The 27,899-nt window shown below is 40.0% G+C and overlaps 1 protein-coding gene across 6 annotated transcripts in view; it reads right to left on the reverse strand.

The window, feature by feature from the left end:
• Positions 1-27,899, reverse strand: part of LOC126291569 (replication protein A 70 kDa DNA-binding subunit-like) — a 187,984-nt gene that overhangs the window by 79,588 nt on the left and 80,497 nt on the right. For all 6 annotated transcript variants that reach the window (XM_049985093.1, XM_049985090.1, XM_049985091.1 and 3 more), the window contains exon 8: positions 11,752-11,864. In XM_049985093.1, coding sequence (XP_049841050.1) covers positions 11,752-11,864 — 113 coding nt within the window. The remainder of the gene's footprint in view (positions 1-11,751; positions 11,865-27,899) is intronic.

Below are 27,899 nucleotides of genomic sequence, written 5' to 3' on the forward strand. Positions count from 1 at the left end.
TGATTGTTGAAATTACTCAGTATGTAATATTTGTAACGGCAAGTGTCTGTATTTGATTACACTAATCCTAGGAACTATGCTTATGTTCTTGGATACTCTTACACAATTTTATACAAGTCTTCTCATTGTACACTGATTAAAATATTGTTTATAATAATGCCTAGAGTTGCTGACATTGTTATAGTCTTATACAAGAGCATGCTGAAAAGCAATTACTCCAAATTACTTTATTAACATTCTAAACCAATATTCTTCGTGTATATATTTTTTTCTGAACATATTTATCCTAAAGAGAAACACATTTCTCCCAATAAGAGACTAGTTTGTTGATACCATCAGTGTAGAATATTTGACGTTGTTCAAGGAGCCACGATCTCACCTCTGCTTTGAACACTTCATCACTGTCAAAGTGAAGTCTTCATGGGTGTTCTTTAAATTTTGCAAAATGAGAGAAATTGTGTGCGGTCTGGCATTGTAATTCTGGACAGAGTGTGCTCCATTTGTGGCCAATTAGAAAATAGACTAAAGCATGCCATTCCTCATGCACCACAATGGTAAATGCTACAATTTAGAGTCCTCTAGTGGCACAGGGTTCCAGCCTGCACCACTGCAAAAGGGAAAAATCTACCAAATAACATGCACAACATACCTCAAGCACTACTGAGAACAGACTAAAAATTTGGAGACATTATTTTTTAGCACTATCTTTTATATGTGATGGCAGGTGAGACCGCATGAAGGTAGTTCTTTCTAATGATTTTTGAAAGGCAATGACCACAGCAATTCTTATTAAAGTTTTGAATAAAATGAATATATGAGGTTTTGCATGGAGTCTGACTTCTCATTTTCAAATGCATTATCATCCCTGAATTGCAAACTACGAGGGTAAGTCAATTATTATCTGCAATTTAGTTACTTTTTGATTATTTTGGTAGTAGTGTCATTTTATGTTGATTACACATGCTTTGTTTATTCGTTGTTATATCTTTGCAATTTTAAAGCTGCTAGGTTAGTTTCGTTATCGCTGCCGTGCTGTTAATCATGGCTGCTCCGTGCTCTATTTTCACCAAAAAAGAGCAACGTTCAGTGATCTGGTTTTTGTGGTCGGAAGGCGATCAGGGGCAGAAATTCATCGAAGACTTTCGGTACAGCACAGGAACAGTGGTTTACCACAACAGAGTGTCTACGAATGGCTTGAAAAATTCCAAAATGGTCACATGAGTGTTACGCATTCACATGAAATGATTCTCTTAGACAGACGATTAACTATTGACAAAGTGGCACATTGTCAGCAAATTAGTCACGGTTCTGCTATGAAATCATCCACAACAGATTTGGGTTTCATAAAGTTTGTGCAAGAATGGTCCCAAAACAACTCACACAGTTGCATAAACAAATGCGCTTGGACATCTGCTAAAACCATTTGGATCGCTATGGTAATGAAAGGGACAAACTTCTTAGACAAGATAATTAATAAAAATATTAGGTTAAGTGAACTGACGAAGTCTATTGCATGTAATAATGCTGAATGACCAATAAAGAATCTGAATCTGAAACATGGATCCATCATTACGAGCTGGAGTGTAAACGGCAGAGTGTGGAATGGAAACATCCAAATTTGCTATGCAAGAAAAAGTTCAAGACCAAACCGTCTGCTGGAAAACTACTGCTTACGGTTTTTTGGGATGCACGAGGTCCAGTTCTGGAACATTATGGGGAAAGGGGCACGACAATAAACAGTGTACATTACAATGAGATGCTTACTGCCAGGCTACAGCCTGCAATTCGAAGTAAACGCCGAGGATTGCTGTCAAAAGGTGTGTTGTTGCACGACAATGCCCGTTTGCATACTGCTGCCCAGACTGCTGAAATGCTCCAGAACCTCAAATTTGAAGAACTGGATCATCCTCCATATAGTCCCGATCTCGCCACTTCTGAGTGTCACTTGTTTGGTCCATTCAAACAGGAATTCTGCAGCGATCCGACATGGAGAACAACTTCAATGACTGATTATGCAAAGTATAAATAATGACTGTGGCTTTACCCATTCTTATAACAGTAATAATAATGACAACATGCTTCGATCAGAACTTTAAGCATATACAAAATAAGAGCAAAAAATTTTAGTATTAATTAATTTTTTTATGATATGTTTAAGAACAGAAATATTACAATACACAGATCCTAAGATTACACAAAAATCATTGGAGGTCACAAATAAATTTTAACTTTATGATTGATGTTTCAGAGTGTTTGGTGGAAGGGGCCAGTTTACATCAATCTTAGTTCTTTCTTGAGCACCCCGTGTTCTGTGCTGTTCTGTATATGCATGGAGAGCCTTATCAAACATGGCTGACCGCATCCTGGAAATATCAGGAACACCCCCCCCCCCCCCTCCCCACACACACTTAAAGCTATTTTATTCAAGCTATAATATTGTGGAAGATAGAAACAGAGATTCTTTGTCTTTTGCCCACCAGGAAGCAAGTGCTTCACAACAACCTGCACAGCATCCCTCGCATATAGCAGTCACATGTTAATGCAATCTGTACAGCTCCCTATACGGGCTCAATAACAATCTAGGCATAATAATAAATGTGTACAGCATATGTTTATGCACATTTTGGGACTGGTTCACTCATTACAACAACAAACTTGTGTTGTACAGTTGTAAAAACAGCAAACTATACAGTGTCATGACTGTTTTACTACTGCCATACCATAAATGGAATAAAATTTGGGAGCAGGTAGCTCAGCTGTTCCAGTTAACAACTTTGGAAAAATTACACTGTCAATGAAGGTTGTGAATGACATTTTCTTACCACAACAATAACAAAAGCATTTCACAATGCAGTAACTGGTTTCAAACAGACAGTAGTCATTAGGCTTAAAGCACATACTACAAGTGGTGACGTAACATTCCCGATTCATTGTCAACACTAACTGATGAGCCAAAACATTATGACCACTGCCGACTGTAATATTAAACACCATCTGGTGGCATTTCAAGCACGTGATGAAGTAAGAAAAATATGTAAGCAGAACAGAGACAAATGGAGAATTATTCTAGCGACATTATGGGCCCATAATATAATTTTTACCTAGTACAAACTCTCGGCATACTGTCACATGCTGACAGTTTAGCAGATTTTCACGCCCTGATTGCCATGTAATTGTGACATACCATATTTTATAGACTATATGATTCCATGGACTATAGGATTTACCTTAATATTTAAGCAATTGTTAGTAACATTTTTACAACTTTTGTTATTCAACTGCAAAGCCAGACTATTTCTTAGTTCATACAACCAAACTGACCTTTAAAATCCTTGATCATCATTATCTGAACTTTCTTCTTCTTCCTCTTCATCGTCATCGTTGTCCTCTCCATATATAAGATGGTCTTCACTGCCATCAAGAGTGTTACGTATGCTGTACATCTTGAAAGATTTTAAAATTAATGTCTTCTTTCACTCTAGACTACGGCTTGTTTCATCCACTGTCACACTTGTTTTGATTCTAGGTCATTTTGAAACTCCCTTCGGCATGAATTCACATTAGGTTTAATCCATCATCCATTTGTTCCAGTTGTCTCTCAGATACACTTTAAATAATTTATTTATCAAGACATCAAGAAGTTGCAACTGCGAAATAAGTCTTCCCAGAGTAATGGCAAGCTCAGTACTTCCCTGTCACACTTTCTCTTTCACGGTATTTTTCAAATGACTACAAAACTGATCTAGCACAAGAAGAGAACTCTTCTTTGATAGAGCATCTTTCCTTCTCTCCCACACTTCATTAATCCATAATTTCATACCAGCCTCACATGAACAATAACACCTGGCAGTATTTCAGAAGGTTGTAGCATTGTTTTGTACTTGAAAATGATCACTGGATTAAGATTAGTACCATCAGCACAACATGAAAGGACAACAGTGTAGTTTATTTTTCCATGTAAATTTTATCACCTTTCATGACAACAGTTCTGTTACTCGGTACAACAAATGTCACTATTTGGCTTAGTTCAACATTAGTTTTCTTTCCATGTTGAAAAATACAGTGATGGAAACATATTTTTTCTCTCTTCATACTCTTGTGGCATTTTCTGAGATATTTTAGTTTTGGCTCACATGGTAAGTCCATGATTCTTCATAAACCTATAAACCTGTAGCATCAACCAACTCCACCCTTAATGTCTGTTAAGTTCCACTGTAGTGCTAGCTTATAAGTGTATTTGAATAATTTTTGTATTAATTTCAATGTCGTTTTGACGGTGTCCTTGAATCAATTTCATTATGTCATCTCCCAGTTCTGGCCATTTCACATTCTTTCCTCTATTTTCACATTTAGTCTCCCTCATTTTCTTCAGTTCTGCCAATCACGAATGCTTTTTTCTGTTGGTGGAGACCCGAAATGCCGTTCAGCTGCTCTATTTCAATGCACATGCTATTACCTTCAATTCGTAGCCCGCATCATATGAATACCTCTTATTTTTTCCATTCCAAAACTGGCTACTAACAAAAATATTGTACTGTTGTCGAAAACACACATCACTTTTGATCCAAGTTCACTGGTACCATAGATTGCAGTTACGCAACACAGGCTGAACAGTGTTCTGGGTTTATGATGGCGAGGCTGGAGAGAGACAATGTTAACAAGCTTGTGAATTCCCACAGCTCACGATCGTAAACACTGGTGCACTGCTGCAGCAAATTGAATCCAATGTTGCCTCATAGAGATAGGTTGCCCGCGGCATAAAATACATGGCCATTTTTAAGACTGGAGGGAATTAAATATCAAACACTAGATATTTTTATATTAATTTTGAGCATAAGACACTCCTGAATTTTGGAGGCTATTTTTCAAAGAAGAACATGTGTCTTATAATCCACAAAATACGGTATTTCACACACATATGTCGACTGAAATATTGTAGCGACTTTGTAATCCCATTATGGAGACTTGAGGAAAGCCTTGTAGATCAATCAGTTACAATTGGAACAGTATAGAAAATAAATGTACGAAAGTCACTGTCGTTGAAACATTTCAGAAACTATCCTTCTAGTTGTTCTTTAATACCAGTGAGCTTAGGGAACTGGGCTGTGGTTGTCAGAAACACAACGTAATTTCTTTTTAAATGCATTCCCATCAAAGCAGAAAGAGTCCAAAAGTAGCCTGGTGTGTCCCTCCACTTAACCAACAACTTCTGCAGTAATATATAAAGTCTCCATACTCTTCATTCAAATCCATCGAGAAACTGCTGCAACTGACCGTGGAGTAAAGTCTGCCATCTCAGAAATTTAACTATTTCTTCCTGTGCCTGAAAATTTAGCACATAATGCTTCTTGATGTACAGGACAATGAATTCCATTTATTAATCATTGTAATTTTTTGCTCTTTCATTGTAAACTAGGTCATTAAATTCTGTCTGCTTGATACTGTAGTGTCGTTTCATAGCAAATCTGCAGTACCCACCACTTTCGTGGTTGCATAACGTGCAGAGAATTCTCAACCCTCTCTACTGTCATTCCAATTCATTTTTAAAGACTTATGACTATTGATTGCTAGACTGCCTCTATGCAAACAGCCACTGAACCTGTGAACATATTTCATACAATGAACAAATAGCAAAACGTAAACAGCACTGGGAACACAATTCTTTCAAATGTAACTGAGGTGTGCAGACTGAAAAATGCCACACTATACTACTAAATGAAATGTTGCACCATAACGGGTATTTCCAAGAAGATCGGAGCAAAGCCGAGACGGGCAAAACCTCGGCCCGCACACCCGAAACGTGTCAAGTTTGGCACGCCGTGGCCGGCCCTACTCAAGAGTACTGACAGAAAGTGGCAGGAAGATAGTAAAAACACGAGTAGGTGAGGGGTTTACATGACAAAATCTGGCTGACCCACTCTGTAAGGTAGGATGTTCACACGGACGTCCACGAGACTTGCGGTAGTGATCGGAGGCGCTACAACACATATCGATTACGTACATTATTGCACACCACCTACAACCCTTTATGATTGATGTCTTACCCCTGGTGATGGTATTTTCTAGCAGGGTAATTTTGTGTCTCTCAAATCCAGAACCACGTGTCTGTGGTGTTTACAGTTGAGTCAAGCCAATGATTTGATTACCAAATTCCTCTGATCTGAACCTGATGGAACACACGTGGGAAGCTATCGAGAAACTAGATCCAGTCCCACAAACCGTCGTGTGGGGTTTCACCTAGCACTTCGCACTTCGACTTTCAGTTTCACATTCACATTCGGCAAAAAGTCTGTCCTCGACCAGGAGGCATACCTCTTCCAGAGAGCATTTATGCACCTCACTACTACATGATGGAGTATATGAAGCACTGTCTGAAAGAAGCTGCATAAATATTCAGTCAGATCTTCATAAGATTTCAAAGTGGTGCCAGAGTTGCCCCAAGTTTCCCCAAGTGACAGTCCCTGATATTTCCCTGATTTACAGACACGTTTTAGCATTTTTCCCTGATAAAGTTTTAGATCTCAAGCGTAAATAGAGACATAAGTTGATAAAAAAAAAAGTAAGGACTTTTGAGTAAAAATCTTACATACTAATATCAACATCTTTTGTAATAAACTGTCTTTCGATGGAGAAAGCGAGCTAAATGTTATATGTTTTATTAAGACCACTGTTGTTATTTTATTTCAATAAAACAAAAGACATTTTCTGACAAAAATATGCATTTCCTTGGAGTTGCAGGACAAATTTAAAATACCTTCACAAATTTCAGAAATAACTGCAGAAAAATGTAGTCGTCTCGAAAGACGTGTATAAGGTAGGAAAGAGTTGTGTAAACTGGCACTATAGATGACCGTCAATAAAATGTTGTTCCTACTACGTTCGTTCGTTATTGTCAGTTATTACCCACTGTGTTACATCTATTATGTGATTTTTCTTTCAAGAAATATACGAGTGCATAGCGTACAAACTGCCAGCCACTGCAACAATTTTCTTCTTCTTATCACCCGTACTTTCTACCATACAAACTACTTTTGGAATGCCAAAATGTAGTAGAATAAATAAAATGTCTATAAAACGCCACACTGTACAATGTACTTGCGGTGAGACAGCTGCAATTTCTGAAATCCGTTGCCCGTAGCCTCCGGCCTGCCTCGGAGCACCACAGTCCCATGTCTGTGGATAAACAACGAAAATCCACGGCATTATGCCAAACACCAATAGACCCGGCCTGTGGATAGATCACTGAGACTAGACCTGATGGGCAGGGCTTGCACATCAGTGAGAAACGGTGGGCTTCAGATCGGCAGAGGAACAGTCTGGGAGGCAGTGGAGGATCCAGAACGCCAACAGATGCAGCATGAGGAGGTGGGGAAAAAAGGAGGGAGATGAGAATAGGGAAGAGATGATATGACAGAGAGGTTGGAAATTGTTGGGTGTAGGTTGTGGGGACAGTATGTTACCGTAAATTGAGGCTGGAATGATTAGAGGAACGGAGGATGTGTTCTGAGGGTCGCTCCCGTCTGCACTTCTGTGAGCCAGTCACAGCTCGTGCCGCATGATGCTGGCAGTCGGTGACAGCGGGTATCCAGACCCTCGCTTTTTTAAGCGAGCTTGCTGGTCTTAGTCTTTTCTGAACTGTACTGCATGTTCTGAATGTTACTGGGATCCCTTGCTTTTTTAAGATGTTTCCTATTCTATTTGTTATTTTGTTATTTTATGATAGTGTGTACCATCTATCTCTTTTTTACTGAAGTGGTGTGGTCTGTGTGTGCTCCACGTTTCCGTATTACCTTGTTGTTGAGTTTGTTTATGATGTCTGTTTTGTAGTTGTTTTCAACAGCAATTTGTTTGATTACGTTTAGTTCCTGTGTGTAGACTAAGACCAGTCAGAAAAACCTCAGATAAATTTAGCAACGCTGGAATATATCGACTCACTTGCAACTCTCGTCAGGCCCACTACGTAGGAAAAACGAGCAGAAATTTCCGAACAAGGTACACTGAGCACGTGAGAGCTCTAAGAAATGTCAGCACACATTCGACTTTTGCAGAACATCTAATGAACAAAAACCGTAACCCCACTAATATCGAAAACGGTCTACACATTCTGAGAAACAGTAACAGTCTATACCGACAACTGACAGTAGAAGAAAACGACCACGTACAAATGGCTACAGTCGAAGGGAAAAGTGTAATAAATGAAAACGCGACACTTTGCAACCACACACTCTTTGCTGCTGTGAGGGAACTGACCGAGGACACAGAACAGAAAGCACACACACGCAAAAGAACCACTTCTCTGTCACACACGGAGATGTAAATAATGAACAGAAGTCATCGTAATTCGCGCTACAGTTTTTCGACACCTTTCTCGCCACCTGCGATACGCCTCATGTGACACGCGCGAACAGCGAGATGGCGACTATTCTGGATCGGAAACAGAGTGCAAAAGTTTTGTTTTTCTGTGTAAAAAGCAGCCACACACCATCTGACAAACGTGAATACACGACTAGCTAAGCGACAGCTAAATACACACCAAAATAACTGGTTTCCACAACACCACCACAACCCCAAGTATATACTGCCGACATAGGAAGTTCATCTTTCAGTATTTGTTAACTAACAGCCGCTCACACGGTTGCAGATGACATGATGTTCGCTAAGTAAAAAGACGGCACAGATAGAAGAGCACAGAAAATAATTGCTTAAAGCATGCTGTAGCATACAATAAATAAGGTAGTATGGAAGTATCAATATAAAACTATATTTCAAAAGACGATTTGAAAAAAGGTAATAATGTTTTACTGTGTTTGTACAACCATACCATTTTCAGCATGTAAAAAAAAAAAAAAAAAAAACTGTTGATGGTGATATTTGTCGCCGAAACTAGTTAGGGATAATAAAGAAATAAATGAATAACAAGGTGTTCTGCATCAATGTGGACTCAATTTGTGATATTACTGTTGTTTCATCAAAGTTCGTCAAATGTTTTGCTACATGAAAAATTGAAATAGCGTTGTCTAACACTGCGTAAGCTGTTAATACAAATAGTACCCAAGACTGGTATGGTTTCTCGATCTGATTATGTCTATTTTGTCACTGTCTGCTAGATAAAACAAAATAGGCCTTTCTAATATAGTAGCCATTGTAACATACATCAAATTAACGAGACTGTTTTGGCACAAATGGTCATTTTTATAGCACAACAGAATATAATCCACGAAGACTGACATAAAGTGCCTATTAGGCCTACTACAAGCAAAAAGCTTTATGTTAGGAAATAGTTTCACATTTCATTGATACACTCCAGTTTCTCGAGCATGAGATCGAAAAGTAGTAGTACGAGATTTTTATATATATTTGGAATCGTCATATTCTTCCCTAATTTCTGTGATGTCAGCGTTTCTTCTCCTTTCTCGTTCTAACAAACAATCTTGTCATGACTAATTCTGGAACTATTCCTGCCTTTGTCAAAACTTACTCGCCAGTTAACTTCACTAACACTGCCAGAATCACTGGTTTACTTATCCCTGATTATTCTCCGGTTAGGCATTGTTATGTTCGTACATACCATTTTCCGTGTTACTTCCAGAACAGAACTTAAGTGGCTGCTAGACAGGGACTGTACAACTGGCCCTTACTAATGTAGCGATCTGGCCAAAGATTTTCTGACAAAATTTCATTTTCTTCGATACACCGAGAAGATAATGTGTAATCTTCCTTACCTGTTACTCCTTTATTTCTACTCTGGTAGTCTGAATCTATGGATTTCCCTAGTAATTATAACAATGCTGATCATTTGCAAACCCAATCAACAACATAATCAGACAGTGACTGGCGTTCACTCGTTCGGCTTTACTCCGCTCAGCTTGTATAGCCCGGCCCCCTTTTGCCTGCATGAAAGCCTATTTCTAGATGCGACTAGGATTACCCTGATAAGACATCACATACACTATGCACGCATTCAAAAACCAACAAGGATGCATTTCAAAATCATATGAATAATCGATAGACCAATGTGCACTGGATGCTAGGCGCTTTGTGAAACAAGGTTTTTTCCTCCTCAAGAATACGAATTTGCAGCCCCCCCCCCCCAAGGTCACAATTGTCGCCTGTGTCAGATACCTCCCTCCCCCCATAGAACCGGGCCTGCTACACATGCATGAATCTGGAAGCTTGGGCACGGCAGTATATTTTTTCGCGGTTGCATCTAGCTGCTTGCTGCGACTACTTACACAGCCAACAGCCACATTTCTGTAGCCAGAAGTAGGAGAAGATACAACTCATACACCACTCGAACGTGCATGCACATGAACCCGCTCGTAACTGCTAATACGAATCTGATACAAACAATTGTGACATCGTGCTCATTGGAGGCAATTTGTTGGTATGAAGCATTGCATAGTCCTCCTAAAGCCTTTGACACATTTTGCAGTTGGCAAATGCTTGTGTGAGCACTGTGTTTTGTTGTTGTATATGGCACATTCTCTTTGCAATTTATGTTTTATTTTCATATTTCTTCTCGTTCATGTTTCACTGTTGCAGTATTATTCTGCAGTAGCGTGATACAGTAACATCCTTTGTTCGAGTATCGATTCTTACCAGTCAAAATTACAAAAATTTAACTAAAAACTAAGACAATGAGAAATTCCTGGAATTCTAAAAAATTCCCAGGTTTTTCCCTGTTGCCTCCCAGAAGAAAAAAATTCCCGGGTTTTTCCCGGATCTCCCGGTTGTCCCGGGTCGTATACACCCCGAATACTGAATGCTGAGATTGGTAGTGATTGGAAAAAGTGACTCGATCTGCACTTCTGAACTCTAATGAAACTTACCATAAAGAAGACACATCAAGTTATTGGGATACGGCAACTTCAATTGTCTTCTTTGCAGTAAGTTTCAGCAGACTTCAGAAGTGCAGATCGATGCTAAGTAGCAATCTGTCTTTTCCTATACCATTGATATTCCTACCTGGAGTTTCCATTGCTTGAATTCTGTTGAAAGGTGTTCCTGTCAGCCACTGTGCCAACAGTTCTCTTGCAATTAAAGGTTAATAGATACTATTAGGTTGGCAGTAACAGGGGAGACAGCAGTATCACCACAAATTATTCCGTCTAGTGACCAATAACAGTGATGCAGATCTGGAGACCAGGCAAACATATTAATGCAAAAGTGTGCGCAATTTACCATAGTGAACAAACCAAATTTGACGGAATTAGAGAAAGTTGTAAATAGTAGATAAATTTCTTCTGGGAATCTAAAAGTGATGTAGTACCATATTTATTTAAGAAATTTTTTTGGACATGTGCAATAGAAGAGTAGTGCCCAATTAAATGAAAATTTTCTTATTTCATAATATCATAAAAGTGTGATTAATGTTGCTCGGCACGAAATGTGTCTTATCTTTAACAGATTTTTCCATCATGCATTTATAAATGATTTAAAGGACTAGGTTAGCTGTAAGGATATTCAACCTTTTTGGGAGAGAGTACATAAATAACGTTCATAGTACAGAAGTAGCTCTTAACAGCATGTGTGACACAAAATTTGAGGTAGTCTGTATTAGGACAAAACTACACCTCACAAAGTTTAACAAAAGTGAATACTAATGAAACAAAGAGCTGAAAATCTGACAAGTCCAGCAACAAAACAGTCACATACAAAGCTCAAATGGTACAGACTAACAGAAAATAATTAGTATTGCAGTTAAGCATGGCACAACGAGCACTTATTAACTTGTTATAGAAGCTTCTTTACCGTGGTGTCGCTCTCATCAACAATGGTAACCTCACGTTTCTTCTCTTGCTCATTTCTTTTTCGGACTGTAACAACCTCAACACTTCCAGTATCCTTTACTACACCAATGACATCTGCATATAGAGAAACAAAACGAAAGAAATTAACAATGGCTTGTTGTACAATAATCAGATTAATTTTTTTATCAAGTAGCACACAAAATAAAGTTATAAAGGACAAGTTTAGCTCTTATGACCTTATAAGGCTGTCACCAGAAAACTATTGTAAACATGGGAATTCAATCAATCATAAGTTACCTCTTGCTACAGGTAGTTACGCACGAGTCATCTCAGCAAGCAGACAGACTGGGGCAGCCTAATAATACCCTAGCCTATACCAGCAGACAATATGTCAAGTCATGACTGTTGCCTATGCTGAGATTGCAGAAATCTACATACATCGTGCACACGTCTGATTTTTTTCACAACTGTGGAATAAACCAGTCACTGGCCAGCCACTGAAAGGCGAACACATGTAAGTGATAGTTGTCAGGTTTTGTATTGTGGGTGGGGTAAAAAAAAAGGGGGGTGGGGGAAGATCAAGGACATTGCACCAAATTTTGTTTTAAGCTTGGCAATTCTAAAGTTGAAACAAGCCACAAGATTCAACAAAGAAATAAAAAGGAGTAGCGGTAGAACTACTTCAAACGTGGCCATTCATTGGGGGAAGGGAAAACCACGTTCATGTAGACCCTGGACCTTTGGACATGAGGTTGATACTGATCATGTATGGACCTTAGTGATGCACGATACCCAAATCATGAAAAGCGAACTTGCTCATGAGGTTAAAAGTAGTTTTGACTCCATTCATCCCATTTTAACAGAACACTTGGACTTAGCAAAATTTGTGCCAAAGCTGCTAACAACTGAACAGAAGCAACTTCCTTTTGAGATTGCAGAGAGCCTGCTGGATACTGTGAACAATAACCCCAACTTTCTTAACACAGTGCTCACTAGTGGTGAGTCCTAGGTTTATGTGTATGACTCAATCCAATCATTGCAATGGAAGCACTCTTCACCCCAGAGGCCCAGAAATGTGAGACATGTGTGCAGCAAAGTGATAGGCGTATTGTCCTCCTTTTCTAACTCCTATGGTGTGATCTATCGCTACCCTGTAATGTCAATTAGGAGTACTATCTACAAGTTCTGCATCACCTTCAAGAAGCAGCGAGCAGTTGACGATTTACCACAATAAGGCACCCACTGAACATTCTCGAAAAATTCACAGATTTTTGGCCAAACATAACACGAATATGGTTTTTTAGACTCCTTATTATCCTGACCAACACCCCCCCCCCCCCCCCCCCCCCAAATGAAACATGGACCTAGCCGTTGGCGGGGAGGCTTGCGTGCCTCAGTGATACAGATAGCCGTACCGTAGGTGCAACCACAATGGAGCAGTATCTGTTGAGAGGCCAGACAAATGTGTGGTTTCTGAAGAAGGGTAGCAGCCCTTTCACTAGTGGCAGGGGCAAACAGTCTGGATGATTAACTGATGTGGCCTTTTAACACTAACCAAAACGGCCTTGCTGTGCTGGTACTGCGAACGGCTGAAAGCAAGGGGAAACTACAGCCGTAATTTTTCCCGAGGGCATGCAGCTTTACTGTATGGTTAATGATGATGGTGTCCTCTTGGGTAATATATTCCGGAGGTAAAATAGTCCCCCATTCGAATCACCAGTCGGGGACTACTCAGGATGACGTCATTATCAGGAGAAAGAAAACTGGCATTCTACGGATCGGAGTGTGGAATGTCAGATCCCTTAATCGGGCAGGTAGGTTAGAAAATTTAAAAAGGGATATGGATAGGTTAAAGTTAGATACAGTGGGAATTAGCGAAGTTCGGTGGCAGGAGGAACAAGACTTTTGGTCAGGTGAATACAGGGTTATAAATACAAAATCAAATAGGGGTAATGCAGGAGTAGGTTTAATAATGAATAAAAAAAATAGGAATGCGGGTAAGCAACTACAAACAGCACAGTGAACGCATTATTGTGGCCAAGATAGGCACAAAGCCCATGCCTACTACAGTAGTATAAGTTTATATGCCAACTAGCTCTGCAGATGACAAAGAAATTGAAGAAATGTATGACGAAATAAAAGAAATTATTCAGATAGTGAAGGGAGACGAAAATTTAATAGACATGGGTGACTGGAATTCGGTAGTAGGAAAAGAGAGAGAAGGAAACATAGTAGGTGAATATGGATTGGGGGTAAGAAATGAAAGAGGAAGCCGTCTGGTAGAATTTTGCACAGAGCACAACTTAATCATAGCTAACACTTGGTTCAAGAATCATAAAAGAAGGCTGCATACATGGAAGAAGCCAGGAGATACTGACAGATTTCAGATAGATTATAATGGTAAGACAGAGATTTAGGAACCAGGTTTTAAATTGTACGGCATTTCCAGGGGCAGATGTGGGCTCTGACCACAATCTATTGGTTATGAACTGTAGATTAAAACTGAAGAAACTGCAAAAAAGGTGGAAATTTAAAGAGATGGGATCTGGATAAACTGACTAAGCCAGAGGTTGTACAGAGTTTCAGGGAGAGTGTAAGGGAACAAATGGCAGGAATGAGGGAAAGAAATACAGTAGAAGAAGATTGGGTAGCTATGGGGGATGAAGTAGTGAAGGCAGCACAGGACCAAGTAGTTAAAAAGACGAGGGCTAGTAGAAACCCTTGGGTAACAGAAAAAATATTGAATTTAATTGATGAAAGGAGAAAATATAAAAATGCAGTAAATGAAGCAGGCAAAAAGGAATACAGACGACTCAAAAATGAGATCAACAGGAAGTGCAAAATGGCTAAGCAGGGATGGCTAGAGGACAGATGTAAGGATGTAGAGGTTTATCTCACTAGGGGTAAGGTAGATACTGCCTACAGGATAATTGAAGAGACCTTTGGAGAAAAGAGAACCACTTGTATGAATATCAAGAGCTCAGATGGAAACACAGTTCGAAGCAAAGAAGGGAAAGCAGAAATGTGGAAGAAGTATATAGAGGGTCTATACAAGGGCAATGTACTTGAGGACAATATTATGAAAATGGAAGAGGATGTAGATGAAGATGAAATGGGAGATATGATACAGCGTGAAGAGTTTGACAGAGCACTGAAAGACCTGAGTTGAAACAAGGCGGCGGGAGTAGACAACATTCCATTAGAACTACTGATGGCCTTGGGAGAGCCAGTCCTGACATAACTCTACCATCTGGTGAGCAAGATGAGACAGGCCAAAATACCCTCAGACTTCAAAAAGAATATAATAATTCCAATCCCAAAGAAAGCAGGTGTCGACAGATGTGAAAATTACCAAACTATCAGTTTAATAAGTCACGGCTGCAAAATACTAACTCGAATTCTTTACTGACGAATGGAAAAACTGGTAGAAGCCGACCTAGGGGAAGATCAGTTTGGAATCCCTAGAAATATTGGAACACATGAGGCAATACTGACCCTGCGACTTATCTTAGAAGCTAGATTAAGGAAAGGCAAATCTACGTTTCTAGCAATTGTTGACTTAGAGAAAGCTTTTGACAAAGTTGACTGGAATACCCTCTTTCAAATTCTGAAGGTGTCAGGGGTAAAATATAGGGAGCGAAAGACTATTTACAATTTGTATAGAAAGCAATGGCAGTTATAAGAGTTGAGGGGCATGAAAGGGAAGCAGTGATTGGGAAGGGAGTGACACAGGGTTGCAGTCTCTCCCCGATGTTATTCAATCTGTATATTGAGCAAGCAGTAAAGGAAACAAAAGAAAAATTCGGAGTAGGTATTAAGATCCATGGAGAAGAAATAAAAACTTTGAGGTTCGCTGATGACATTGTAATTCTGTCAGAGACAGCAAAGGACTTAGAAGAGCAGTTGAATGGAATGGATAGTCTTGAAAGGAGGATATAAGATGAACATCAACAAAAGCAAAACAAGGATAATGGAATGTAGTCGAATTAAGTCAGGTGATGCTGATGGTATTAGATTAGGAAATGAGACACTTAAAGTAGTAAAGGAGTTTTGATATTTGGGGAGCAAAATAACTGATGATGGTCGAAGTAGAGAGGATATAAAATGTAGACTGGCAATGGCAAGGAAAGCGTTTCTGAAGAAGAGAAATTTGTTAACATCGAGTATTGATTTAAGTGTCCGGAAGTAGTTTCTGAAAGTATTAGTATGTATTGTAGCCATGTATGAAAGTGAAATGTGGACGATAAATAGTTTGGAAAAGAAGAGAATAGAAGCTTTCGAAATGTGGTGCTACAGAAGAATGCTGAAGATTAGATGGGTAGATCACATAACTAATGAGGAAGTACTGAATCGGATTGGGGAGAAGAGAAGTTTGTGGCACAACTTGACTAGAAGAAGGGACCGGTTGGTAGGACATGTTCTGAGGCATCAAAGGATCACCAATTTAGTATTGGAGGGCAGGGTGGATGGTAAAAATCGTAGAGGGAGACCAAGAGATGAATACCATAAACAGATTCAGAAGGTTGTAGGTTGCAGTAGGTACTGAGAGATGAAGAAGCTTGCACAGGATAGAGTAGTGTGGAGAGCTGCATCAAACCAGTCTCAGGACTGAAGACCACAACAACAACATTATCCTGACTTGACACCGAGTGACCTCTGGCTTTTCCACAAACTGAAAAAGATTCTGAAATCAATCAGATTTCAGAACAGGGAACAAAGTGCACACAATTTGACAGAGTATCTGCATACCACGGCAAATGAGGCTTTCCGGCGATGCTTCCCCACAGAGGCAGCAGTGTTGGGAAATGTGTGTAGAAGCTGATTGAGCAAGATTTGTGTCAAACAACTGTATCTAACTAAAGCCTGATTCTACAAGTAGAAGTCTGATCCTTTTCAAGCAGACCTAATAGATAATCAAGTAATTATACATTTCACCATTAAGACACGTATAACTAAAATGTGGTGGAACCTACAAAAAAAAAAATTCGGAGAGCGACGCTGAAAAGTGTGCTTAAGGGCCTTCAATGTAAGTGGACAATTATGTTTAATTGTATTCAAGGCTGAGTGTTGGAGAACATGTGGTTGGCTGCTGCTGGTCACTCAGGGTGTTGGCAGTTATATCGGTTTGTGTTAAGCTCTGATGCTTGTTTTTGAGTGATTAATTGGCTGTACCGGGTTTATACATTTAACATTGTACAGCAGCTCAGGATTTGCTGTGAGCTGATGCGTGAACGTTTTTATGGGTTTTAAGCTATGAGCAGCATTTAAACTACGAATTATTTGTGCTGCTATTTGCGATGAACTCTGGTGATATCACACGTGGATTGTAAGAGAGTGAGGAGAAATATTGTTTTGTGAGCTAACTGTTGGGCTTTGGTGAAACTGAGGCACTATGAGATTTTGTGTTTACATATCAGTTAAATAAATAGTTGCTAGGTTGCATTCATATATACACTTTAATTGGAGTGGTTATATTTTGTACGTTTATTTAGCACATTTGGCCTCTGCTGCATCAGAAATGAAGTGTTATTTCAAAGTTCATTTCTCAGCTGCTCTGATTAAAATTACTTTCTGTTAGCATTTCAACAAGGCGACCAATAGGGGCTGCCAGGCAATAGTCGGTCTTTCGCGAGCACCACACGCTAGCTGTGTTGCCCGTTCTGTACGGACAAGCAGAGCTCTGTCTAGAGTGGCTGACTGCAAGTCGGTAACACTACCTGTCGCCACTACTATCTGTCAAGTAACAGAGATTTTAATAGGAATATGACAGCTTTATTGTCCATCAATTTTGCATTAAGCCAACTGCCACGAAAATTAGCAGAATAAAGTATAGACGAGCTATTAATCTGTAGCAAAACTTAAATCACTAAAAATGATCAAATCTATATGGGAGTTAAAAAACAATATCTACATATAATATGGATTTGTGTTACATAACTGATTTTTTAAAGTTGATACACAAATTACAAATATCACACAATATATTTTATAAGTTTGTACATAAGTTAAAGAAAACAGCCTAAGAGGTAAGTATGAAACCTTGCCTTGTGCACAGTATGTTTAGTACACCCATATATATCTAGTATTATGACAGCATTTCTTAGAAAAATCAATACACTACATTGACAGGTACAGCTCAAAACAATGCCCTCAGCAGACATACTGTCCACTAGCCAGCCCTTGTCTACACAGGAGATGCACTTAACTCAAACAAATACCAAAGCATCGTTCATGAGGAGCAACAATAACCTACTGAGATGTGCCCAGTGCCAAGAAAACTTTGCAGAGGCAAAGTATTTCGTTACATATTTTTGTATCACAAAGACCATTTTTATAAAACAGAAAGAAACTTCCACATGGGAAAAATATATTAGCTGTGTATGTGCGGATGGATATGTGTGTGTGTGTGTGCGAGTGACACCTGTCCTTTTTTTTCCCCTAAGGGAAGTCTTTCCGCTCCCGGGATTGGAATGACTCCTTACCCTCTCCCTTAAAACCCACACCCTTTCATTTTTCCCTCTCCTTCCTTCCTTCCTGACGAAGCAACTGCCAGTTGCGAAAGCTCGTAATTTTGTGTGTGTGTTTGTGTGTTTTGTTCATGTGCCTGTCTGCCGGCGCTTTCCCGCTTGGTAAGTCAAAGACCATTTTTAGTTTTAAACGCACTATTGTATTTTATAACCCCCAATTAATTTTGTATAATGTAGGACATACACTAACTTCCGACGAGTAACAGGAACTTGAAATGTAGTGAGATATAATAGCTACAATTCCACTCATAAAGTGATCTTTTGTGTTACATATTATACAGGGTGTACGCAAAGTTCAGGAAGACATCCAATTATTTATTGCACAAGAACTAAACATTGTACAGATGTCATACATACTGCATTTCAAAATGCTCCATATTCACTTCGCTCACGCTGGGACGTCCTCTTCTCTTTGCCGGGCACGAGCAACCCATCGTAACGAATTTGTTGTGCCGGTGGTAAGTCGCCTTCCTTGTCGGAAGCTTCTTACCATACTTGGTTCTAAAAATCCGACGAACAGCACTGGCACACTTGTTTTTGTCTAACTCGACACACAGAGAGATCACTCCTCACATGAACTCGCCACATCTGCGACTAGTGCCGACTGTCGGCAAATTACCAAACTACGCTGTGGCGGTATACGTGAAAAAACTTTCAGGGTTTCTCTTCAAAATGAAATATGTATTATAACAGTACAATGTTTGATTCCTGTGCGATAAATAATTGAAAGTGTTCCCGGACTTTACATACACTCTGGATATGTAATGCAGACAACCAGCGTACATAAAATTACTCAATTCCTATCCACACTGCATTTCAAATAACATTATTGAATGTATAGTTTTCACACCACTGATGGTGACACTATATTTAGTTTTTGGGTAAGCATTTTATTTAATGAAATATTGACTAAAACTGTTTACTACTAAAAATTAAAACCAACTATAAATTAATTTTTTTTAATATTTACATATCTTAACTGAAAGCACTCATTCTCTATTTTGTGATGAGCTTCTTATTCTTTCTTTATTTTTTTATTTATTGTTGTTTTCAAAAACTGTGTGTATAAAAAGTTATATTTATTCAAAATAATTATTTGAATCTTAAAAGCGAACTTGGCAAAATTCTACTCCTATTATTTTGTAGGCCAGATTTTTCTGATTGCAAAAATGTGTAATTTTCCTAAAGTAGTAAGTTAGCTAATTTTACAATATAAAAATCAGGAAACTTAATTTTCCAGAAAATTTTTGGCATTCTTTGGGAATCCCAGTATACAGCAAAACTTTCACTTTATAAAGTAGTGCTATCTTTTTTTTTTAATACACAGCTTATAATTAATCAAAACAACTCCCTCCCTCATTTTATGTTCGCACCTAAAATGTAATAGATTTGTATTTTAAACAATGGAAACCCAGGTCAGAACATCAACAATATTACGAAAACAACACATTGCTACTTGCCCTAAAGATGACCCATTTGAGTTCCAGACAGGCACAAGAAAAAGACTGTTACACATTATAGCTTTCAGCCGAAGCCTTCTTTAGCAGAGAAAACACACACACACACACACACACACACACACACACACACACACACACACACACACACACACAAACACACACATACACACACATACACACACACACACAAACACACGCACACACACACACACACACACACACATATCCACACAAGAAAGCACACCTCAGGCACACACGACCATTATCACCGGCAGCTCCAACCAAAATGCGACTGTCACGTGAATAGCAAACTGGAGTGTGGCAGGGAAGTCAGATGGATAGCAGGGCATGGCAGGCGGGAGAGAATAATGCTGTTTGGTGGGGCATGCAGGAGCTAGAGAGTGCGAGGTGCAATGTCGGGAGGTGGGGTGAGGGGGAGGGAAAAAAAAAAAAAAAATAAAAAGGTCAAGAGCAATGAATGGGAAAGGGCAGATGGATACGTTGCCACTGGGCAACACACAAGGAGGTTGAGAGAATGTGAATGGGAGGAAGTGTAGGATGACGGGATGGAAACTGTTGGGTGGAGGGTGTTGGGAAAGTATGTTATTTTACGCTGATCCAGATGTATCCTCACCTTTAACACCAGCTTTCGAACAGCGGAAACACGAGATACCCTTACAACACATTCTCCACACCAAAAATTATCCTGGGCTCAACCTAAGGTAACCCACTGACTCCACACCCTCCACCCAACAGTTTCCACTCCCTCGTCCTATCACATCCTCCCTTTCCAAATTCCCTCAGCTTCTTGTGTGCCATCCTCTGGCAATTTACATGCACTCCTCTCTCCCCACACCCTTGCGCTGCTATCCCACCCCTTGCCCTGCCCCACTCCAAATTGCTATTCACATGACAGTCGCATTCCAGCTTCTGCTGCCGCTGGTAGCTATCATGTGAGGTGTGGCTCCTCGTTTGAATATGCCTGTGTTTTCTTTGCTGAAGAAGTTACTGACAAAAAGCTATAATGTGCAAATCTTAATGCTGTGTCTGCGTGAGACTGAACAGCTCATTTTTCCCTAACATTGTAGGTAAATTTTCGTTTCAAAATTTTTCAATTCCTTTTCTACGCATGTCTTTATATAGCTGTCGTGTACAAAATTGGTCATGGGTGAGTATTCAAAAACTAAGTTATTTAGTAGTTCGTCTACATCTGTCGGTAGTGAACATCCAGTCAGTGAGAAACTATGTCGTTCAGTTTTCATAGACACAATCAAAATGTTCATTATTTTTTTTATTACTTGTAAAATTTTGTAACACCAGTCACAGATAATGTGAAACACTGACATGTGATACATTAACTCTCAAAATTACTAAATAGAAGCTGATCATCATATGCAAATGAACTAGACTACTAACCTCACATTATGACATTATTTTCTTTTGTAATAACCTGCTAACCAGATGATGAGCTTTTGAGAATGTTTTAGTTTCAAATTTAAAAGTCAGATAACAAATGACAAAATAAATATTTTTTTATGATGTAATTACAAATTAACAATTTTCCCCGTTTTTTCCTTTACTTGTACTATGAAACCTTTCTTCTTGTCACATTTCATGATTCTATGTCCTATAAGTTTTGTTTTCACGAGTATCAAAACATGTGACATAAACGGTCATACCTTCTGAGTGCAATGACTTAGAAGCTAATGTTTATTCTAGCACCAAGGGACCACAGACCTTAGTATGTGATGTAAATTTCAACTTAAATACATCTACCCATTCCTGAGAAGAAGGGTCCTTAGAAAATGGAGAGACGGCAGACAGATAACAAATGAAATGTGGTATTATTAAACTAACAATTTTCAGATCTTTTACTTTGGTTGTAGGGTGCAACCTCACTTCTTGGCACATTTCACTGAAACTGGCACTGTGATAAAATCATTCCATAAATTTATGGTTGCTGGACATCTATCTTCTGCAAGTTATTTATGAGCTACATTGGCATCTACTGATACGGATGTGTAGAAGCTAGTGGGGGCCAGTGTTTTGAGCTGTTCCAACTAAAAAATGCTAGATTACATTATAACTACATAACAACTCACTATGCAGTTGTGGCACCCTGTTGTCTACAGGCAAATAAAGACTGAGAATGTTGGTAAGCTTTCAAATGAATCCTCCTTCCAAGCAGACATAATGCGCGTACACCATGCACGGCTGTATTGTTCCAGCCAACTACAATGCCTGGAACTGTAGCTCAACTGCAGTGTGGGGCTATACCATAGAGAGTGGCGACTGGAGATGGGGCGAAGAAGGGAAGACGCTGTTACAACGAAGGTGGCTTACGATGGAGAAGTTTCTCTGAACTGCACAAAAATGTGTTGCCACCTCCACAGCCATATTCTGCTGCGCACCCAATCTACGAAATGCAGTCCACCTCGTGACAAACCTACTCTGATCCCTTCCTCACACTGGCTGTACACTGTGTGAGACCTGTTTTGAGCACCTGTGAAGCACAATATATTCCAGACTCCCCCCTCCCTCACATGGCACCGCTAGATCCTACCTTATCAGAGGCAAAGCCATATCATATACTAATTCTGCAGTAACTTCTTCACAGCCTTTTATATGGGCCTGACTGCTAACCAGCTGATCACAATCAAAATGTGACCGAGAGCAAAGCTGACCTCTCAGTGAAGAGGTTTGCCGAGCACAACATTCTCTACTTCAACAGCTGCTTCACAATCTGGAGCATCAGAATCCCCGCCCACCGACAGCAGCTTTTCTGAATTACACAATACTGGCCTTCTTGCACTACACAGGCAGGAACTGTCCTTAAAACACTCCTTCGATCGTGCAATCCTCCTGGCCTCAATCTCTGGTAGCCCCTGCTCCACAACCCCCTCCACTATGTATCCACGCAGTTCTACACCCAACCTCTTGTCCGTAGTCACCATCTTTTTATGTTGTATACCCTCTTCCAGTCCATTCTCCCACACCAGTCTGCTCCACCTGCAGCTGTTCCTGTCTTTGCCAGGGTGATCTCTCCAGCATCACATTTCTGTCCCACACAATCACTGTTTCTAGCTCTCAACCATCAGCAAACCTTTCTTCTAATCCTCTCTCCTACTCCCCATCTCCACCTTCCTCTCCACCAACTTCACTCCATAGAACCACTCATCCCCAGCCAAAATCCGAGGCCGGTACTTGAGATAGGTCATTCATGAACTAATGGGTACAAAGGAACGGTTCACAAAGATGAATGGAAGGAGTGAGGATCTAATTCTAAGAAACAGTCTTTCATTGCTCACTTCAGTCACGGCTTCCCACTTACAGTTCCCGGGAACAGGAAACGGTCAGTCTCATTCCCACAGTGGCACGTCGGCCAGTCTCGCTCCAGCCTCGGTCCCGTTCACGTCTGTCTCGGTCTCGGTCTCCCTCGGCTGCGCTCGTCCTTCTACGTGTGGCCACTCACAGTTCCACTGCCTACTGCTCCTAGTTAGTATCAAGTTGTTTATTTCGTTTGCTGGGCATACCGATTCTAGATCTGTTTCAAACATTTTTTTAACTCTGGGCTTCTGGTTCCTTTCGTATTCTATTCAGTGTCCATGACAGGCAATTAAAATCTATTTTATAATTATGAAAAACACATAAAAATTTCACGGTATGTAATAACTCCATCTTTTCAGGTAACAAAAGTGCATATCAGCTTACTTCACTACTTTGATAAACAGCAGAAGATATACTTATGGAGAGGCAAGTTTCTTTTTGTTATTACGCATGTAAAGGAAGTCGCCATGGCACACACGAATGGCCACTTTCTTTGATCCACGGTAAAACAGCATGTTCACTGCTATGGAAGGCAGACTGACTTACAACTGTGTGAAGCCCATACTCCATAAATGAGTGTTTGGTGTTACATTTAGCAAAGAGATCACAATATTACTCAAGTGGCACAGCGCAACGCAGGAAAAATTGGCCCCGAGTACTAGACTGCTCATTGTCGTTCACCAATCGTCATCCAGCGATTCACAGTAGTTCTTTGTATTAGCTTATTTGTTACTTCTTTATCGCCTAATTATTACGTGTTTAACCAGTCTGCTCATAGTGGCCAACAAATAGTGTGTAACAGGTGAGCAGTCTGTACTCAGGACCGGTTTTCATTTTCCACCTTATACTGTTTCACTGCGATCAGCCCTGTAATGCTGCAGTTGGCTAAACGAGAGGCTTTGCAAAAACACAAATATTACTTCTACAACTGTCTGATCATTCTGTAATGAATAAAAACTCTGTACTCCAGGGGGAAGGCAAGTGGCCCCTCTTGGCGCCTTCATCCTTCAGTCACCCGTGCTAATAATTTTCAATTTTTCATTGGAACCATACACTGTGCACAAACGAACTGTGAACAAGTAAAAATGGATGGTTCCCAAAAAATAGCAATCACCAGTGAAATAGTTCCCAAGGATGAACGAATTTGCCCGTCTCTATCTAGTACATTGTCGCTACATAGGGCAATGGCGGCATGTTCACTTGCTCTTTGGCCTCTGAAAAAGGATTAATTTGAACGCCTCAACCATACAGTGAATTGTTACCTTCCTTCTACCTACATTTCCATAAGTATCATGTACAGTCTTAGACAATAAAACTGACCGCCGGCCGGCCCCCTCAGAGACTAAGTCCGAGTCATTCACTTAAGGCGGCCAATGAAACTGACCGCCCCGACAATATGCACAATCTGGCAACACTATAAGATGCAGAAGTGTTAGGAGGAAGTGTTGTCTACTTCCGAGACCTTGTCGCAGTGTGTGAGCCCGTGGTCTATTGGTTTGCCGGCATGGTAGCTCAGTGTGTTCGGTCAGAGGGCTGCATGCTCTCTGTAATAAAAAAAAACTGAGTCAAGAAACCAATAATCAATTTGAACTGCTGTCTTGTGACGTCCGCCCCAACCAAACACAACGAACTATATCGAACATAATGAGTAAAACATCGAAGATAATTCGCTTTACATTCTACCCACCAGCAATAACAAGTATTCTAGAAACAATTCTGCAGGACAGCTCGTGATCATAACAGCTTAAGCTCGAGCGTTTCCTCGCGCTGCAGCGGCTACTGGCCACCGGCCAGACGCCACCCGCCATCTGAAACCCGGCGCCGCCCATGTGAACGCGGCGCCACGCTGCCAGTGTATTCGTCAACTGTCATTTTCGAATTTGAAGTTCAATTATCATCTTGCAGGTAAGCATTGGATTTTGGATACTTGAAAATCATGGACTACAGTTAAACACTGCAAAACTGAGTCGCAAGTGGATATAGGTGGAACATCTGCAACACATTGTTTACTTTTGGTATAACAGAAAGATATTCTTGTTTCAACAAAGATCGTTCTGGCATGAATGATTTTCCAATTTAAGGAAATCTCGACTACTGATATATGTGGTAGATAACCATTTTACCGTCATGCGACATTTGCATTCAACAGACAAAGTTCAGAAGTCTGGTGTAGGAGTACTGCATGCTCTAATTTGGAACAACAAAAATCAACGGAGTGACTATTATTGAACGTTATCAGGTCGCTCATTCAGCATTCGTATGCAGTACTGTTACTGGTGACGTGTTATGATGCCGTTTTCGTTACCTTCCTAAGAAGAAATGAAAGGCTGAGCCCCGCAAAAGATATAAACTCGAGCAAAGAGTAGCGTGAACATAATATTTTACACCTGATAGCTCCAAAAGTGTGTTTTGGACTACGAATTCTGCCCAAGGGCTGTGTGCAACACAGCTGGAATTTGTTGCCAACAACTGAGACACCTTTCGGTCTCAGTGTAAGAAACTCGAGCAACACAACTACATCACCTGTGCTACTGCGTGATAACGTACTGTGTTGATTTGAGAAACAAAACTATCCAGGAGATTGATAGGAAAGTCGTCTCTCAGGCACTTGTATTGATAGAGAAGTCCTCTCTCAAGGACTTGTCCCTCTTGTCATATATTCGTAAAATTTTACCTTTCCCTCTCTTGATCGGTCAACCGCCAAGGCAATTCATTTCTAGACGAAAATACTCTTAAAACTACTCAGGTATAATGGTATCGTTGAAACCAGTAGGTTCCTACTGACGTAGAATTTGCAAACAACTTTAGCATTGTCAAATCATTTTAGATATCGTGAAAGAAAATTCTTTTGCTGATTAATTTCTCTTTGATGATTACTGTTGCATTTAGTTAACTAATGGAAAACGCAATTAAAATATTCACTGTACTAATACAAATTGAATTCAGCTTACTACAGAAACATCACGACGGCAGTCTATCTTAATAAAGCATTAAGTGTCTGTAAGATGATTGAGCCTATTTTAACACGAATTAGCAGGATATTACCGACTTTTGACTTCGAAAAGGGTTGTATTTACTTCATTTTTTGTATCATTTGCAAGTATTACGAAAATGTTGCATTCCATAGATAAAATTGCATATTCACAACAACAAAAAATATGTCTGCAGAAAACATAACTGGCATTATGAATTTGGCAGTACTGTAAAGGTTTTCGCTCTGACACTAAGGCGTACTGAAAGTAGCAAGGCGAATTTTGCTCGAGCATTGTCTTACAATTCCCTTATTGAGTTTGTATCTGCCTGCTTGTAGCTCTGAGCCGGCCGGGGTGGCCGAGTGGTTCTAAGCGCTACAGTCTGCAACCGCGCAACCATGGCTCGGGCATGGATGTGTGTGATGTCCTTAGGTTGGTTAGGTTTAAGTAGTTCTAAGTTCTAGGGGACTGATGCCCTCAGAAGTTAAGTCCAATAGTGCTCAGAGCCATTTGAAACATTTTTTTGTAGCTCTGCTAGAAAAGAATGAAACATCTGGCTTTCAGTGAGTCTCAAAAGGTGAACGAAAGCAGCTTGCACCTGGTAGCCAAGTATGTTACCTGGGAACTGGTTTTTTCCTAAAGTGGGAAGACGTTCTTTTATGGTTGAATTGTTGGCAAATGTCAGTGAGACGTGTGCAGTTGGTCTAAGTGTTTCGGTGTGTTGAATCTGTACCAATGATTTTTCTACAGGTTTTTTCTGTCCCAAATAGAGTTGAAGTCTCCCATTAGTATTTTCACGTCATCTTGCTGAACTTTGCTCATAGTATTTTCGAGTGTAAATCTTTTATAGGGGCTCTGAATGGGTATAGTCATAAGTCGATTGTTGATGGGTGTGATTTCTTCGACAGAGTTGATGATAGATCTGTGTTAGAGAAATGCAGTGCCGAAGACTGGTACGCCTGTCGCTACCTTTTGTTGTATTTAGGTCTTGAAGATGCAATGGTTTCCCTAATGCAAGGTTTCATTGTCAATTCGTCACGGTTCTTGAAGAGCGAGGATGAGAATTTCTTGTCTGTCGATTTCTTTTGTGAGATTATTGAGGTTTCTTGTTTGGATCAATGTATCGATGTTTAGTTTTAAAATGAATGTTTTCTGCTTGTAGGGAAATTTACCAGACATCTTCGATATTCTCTGTTGTGCTAACCCGGACTCCCCAGAGTCGGAAAACCCAACTGCCGCCTATCGGTGGCCAGGTTGTGTACCACCTGGGGTAAAGTTACCTTTGCTTGCACAGTTCATGTTTTCTTGTGTTTCACTGGTTTGGCCTGGGTGGTACTGGGACCGGGCAGGATCAGAGGGTGTCGAAGCCTTTGGAAGCAAATATTTTCAGCCAAGCTCATTGAGGTAACAGACAGTGACCAGAGAAGCGGTGATTTTCGCTCAGAGATATCTGGATTTTGGGTTCAACAGATTGAGTAGCCTTTCAGGATTGTGTTAGTATTTGGTTCACCCTAAGTATTTGATTTCCTCGGTACCACCCATAAGGGGGGGGGGGGCTGGTAGGGGAGGGGGTGTGGTTTCCCCAGTCAGCCACACGGGATTATTATTATTATTATTATTATTATTATTATTATTATTATTATTATTGTTGGTGTTGTTGTCACTATGTCATCAGCAAATCCGATGTGGTGTATCTTCTCACCACTGAAATAGATGAGTATTGTTTGATTCAGTATTTCTATCACATAAATATGGGTTATAATTACATTACATTGCTGCTAGTAGACATATTTCTCACTTTTTCTTAGACTGTAGCTAGCTGTTACTGCATCATAGGAATTTATGTGCGCAGCATTGTTGCAA

This window comes from Schistocerca gregaria, chromosome 9, assembly GCF_023897955.1.
Source record: "Schistocerca gregaria isolate iqSchGreg1 chromosome 9, iqSchGreg1.2, whole genome shotgun sequence".
NCBI classification, from domain to species: domain Eukaryota; kingdom Metazoa; phylum Arthropoda; class Insecta; order Orthoptera; family Acrididae; genus Schistocerca; species Schistocerca gregaria.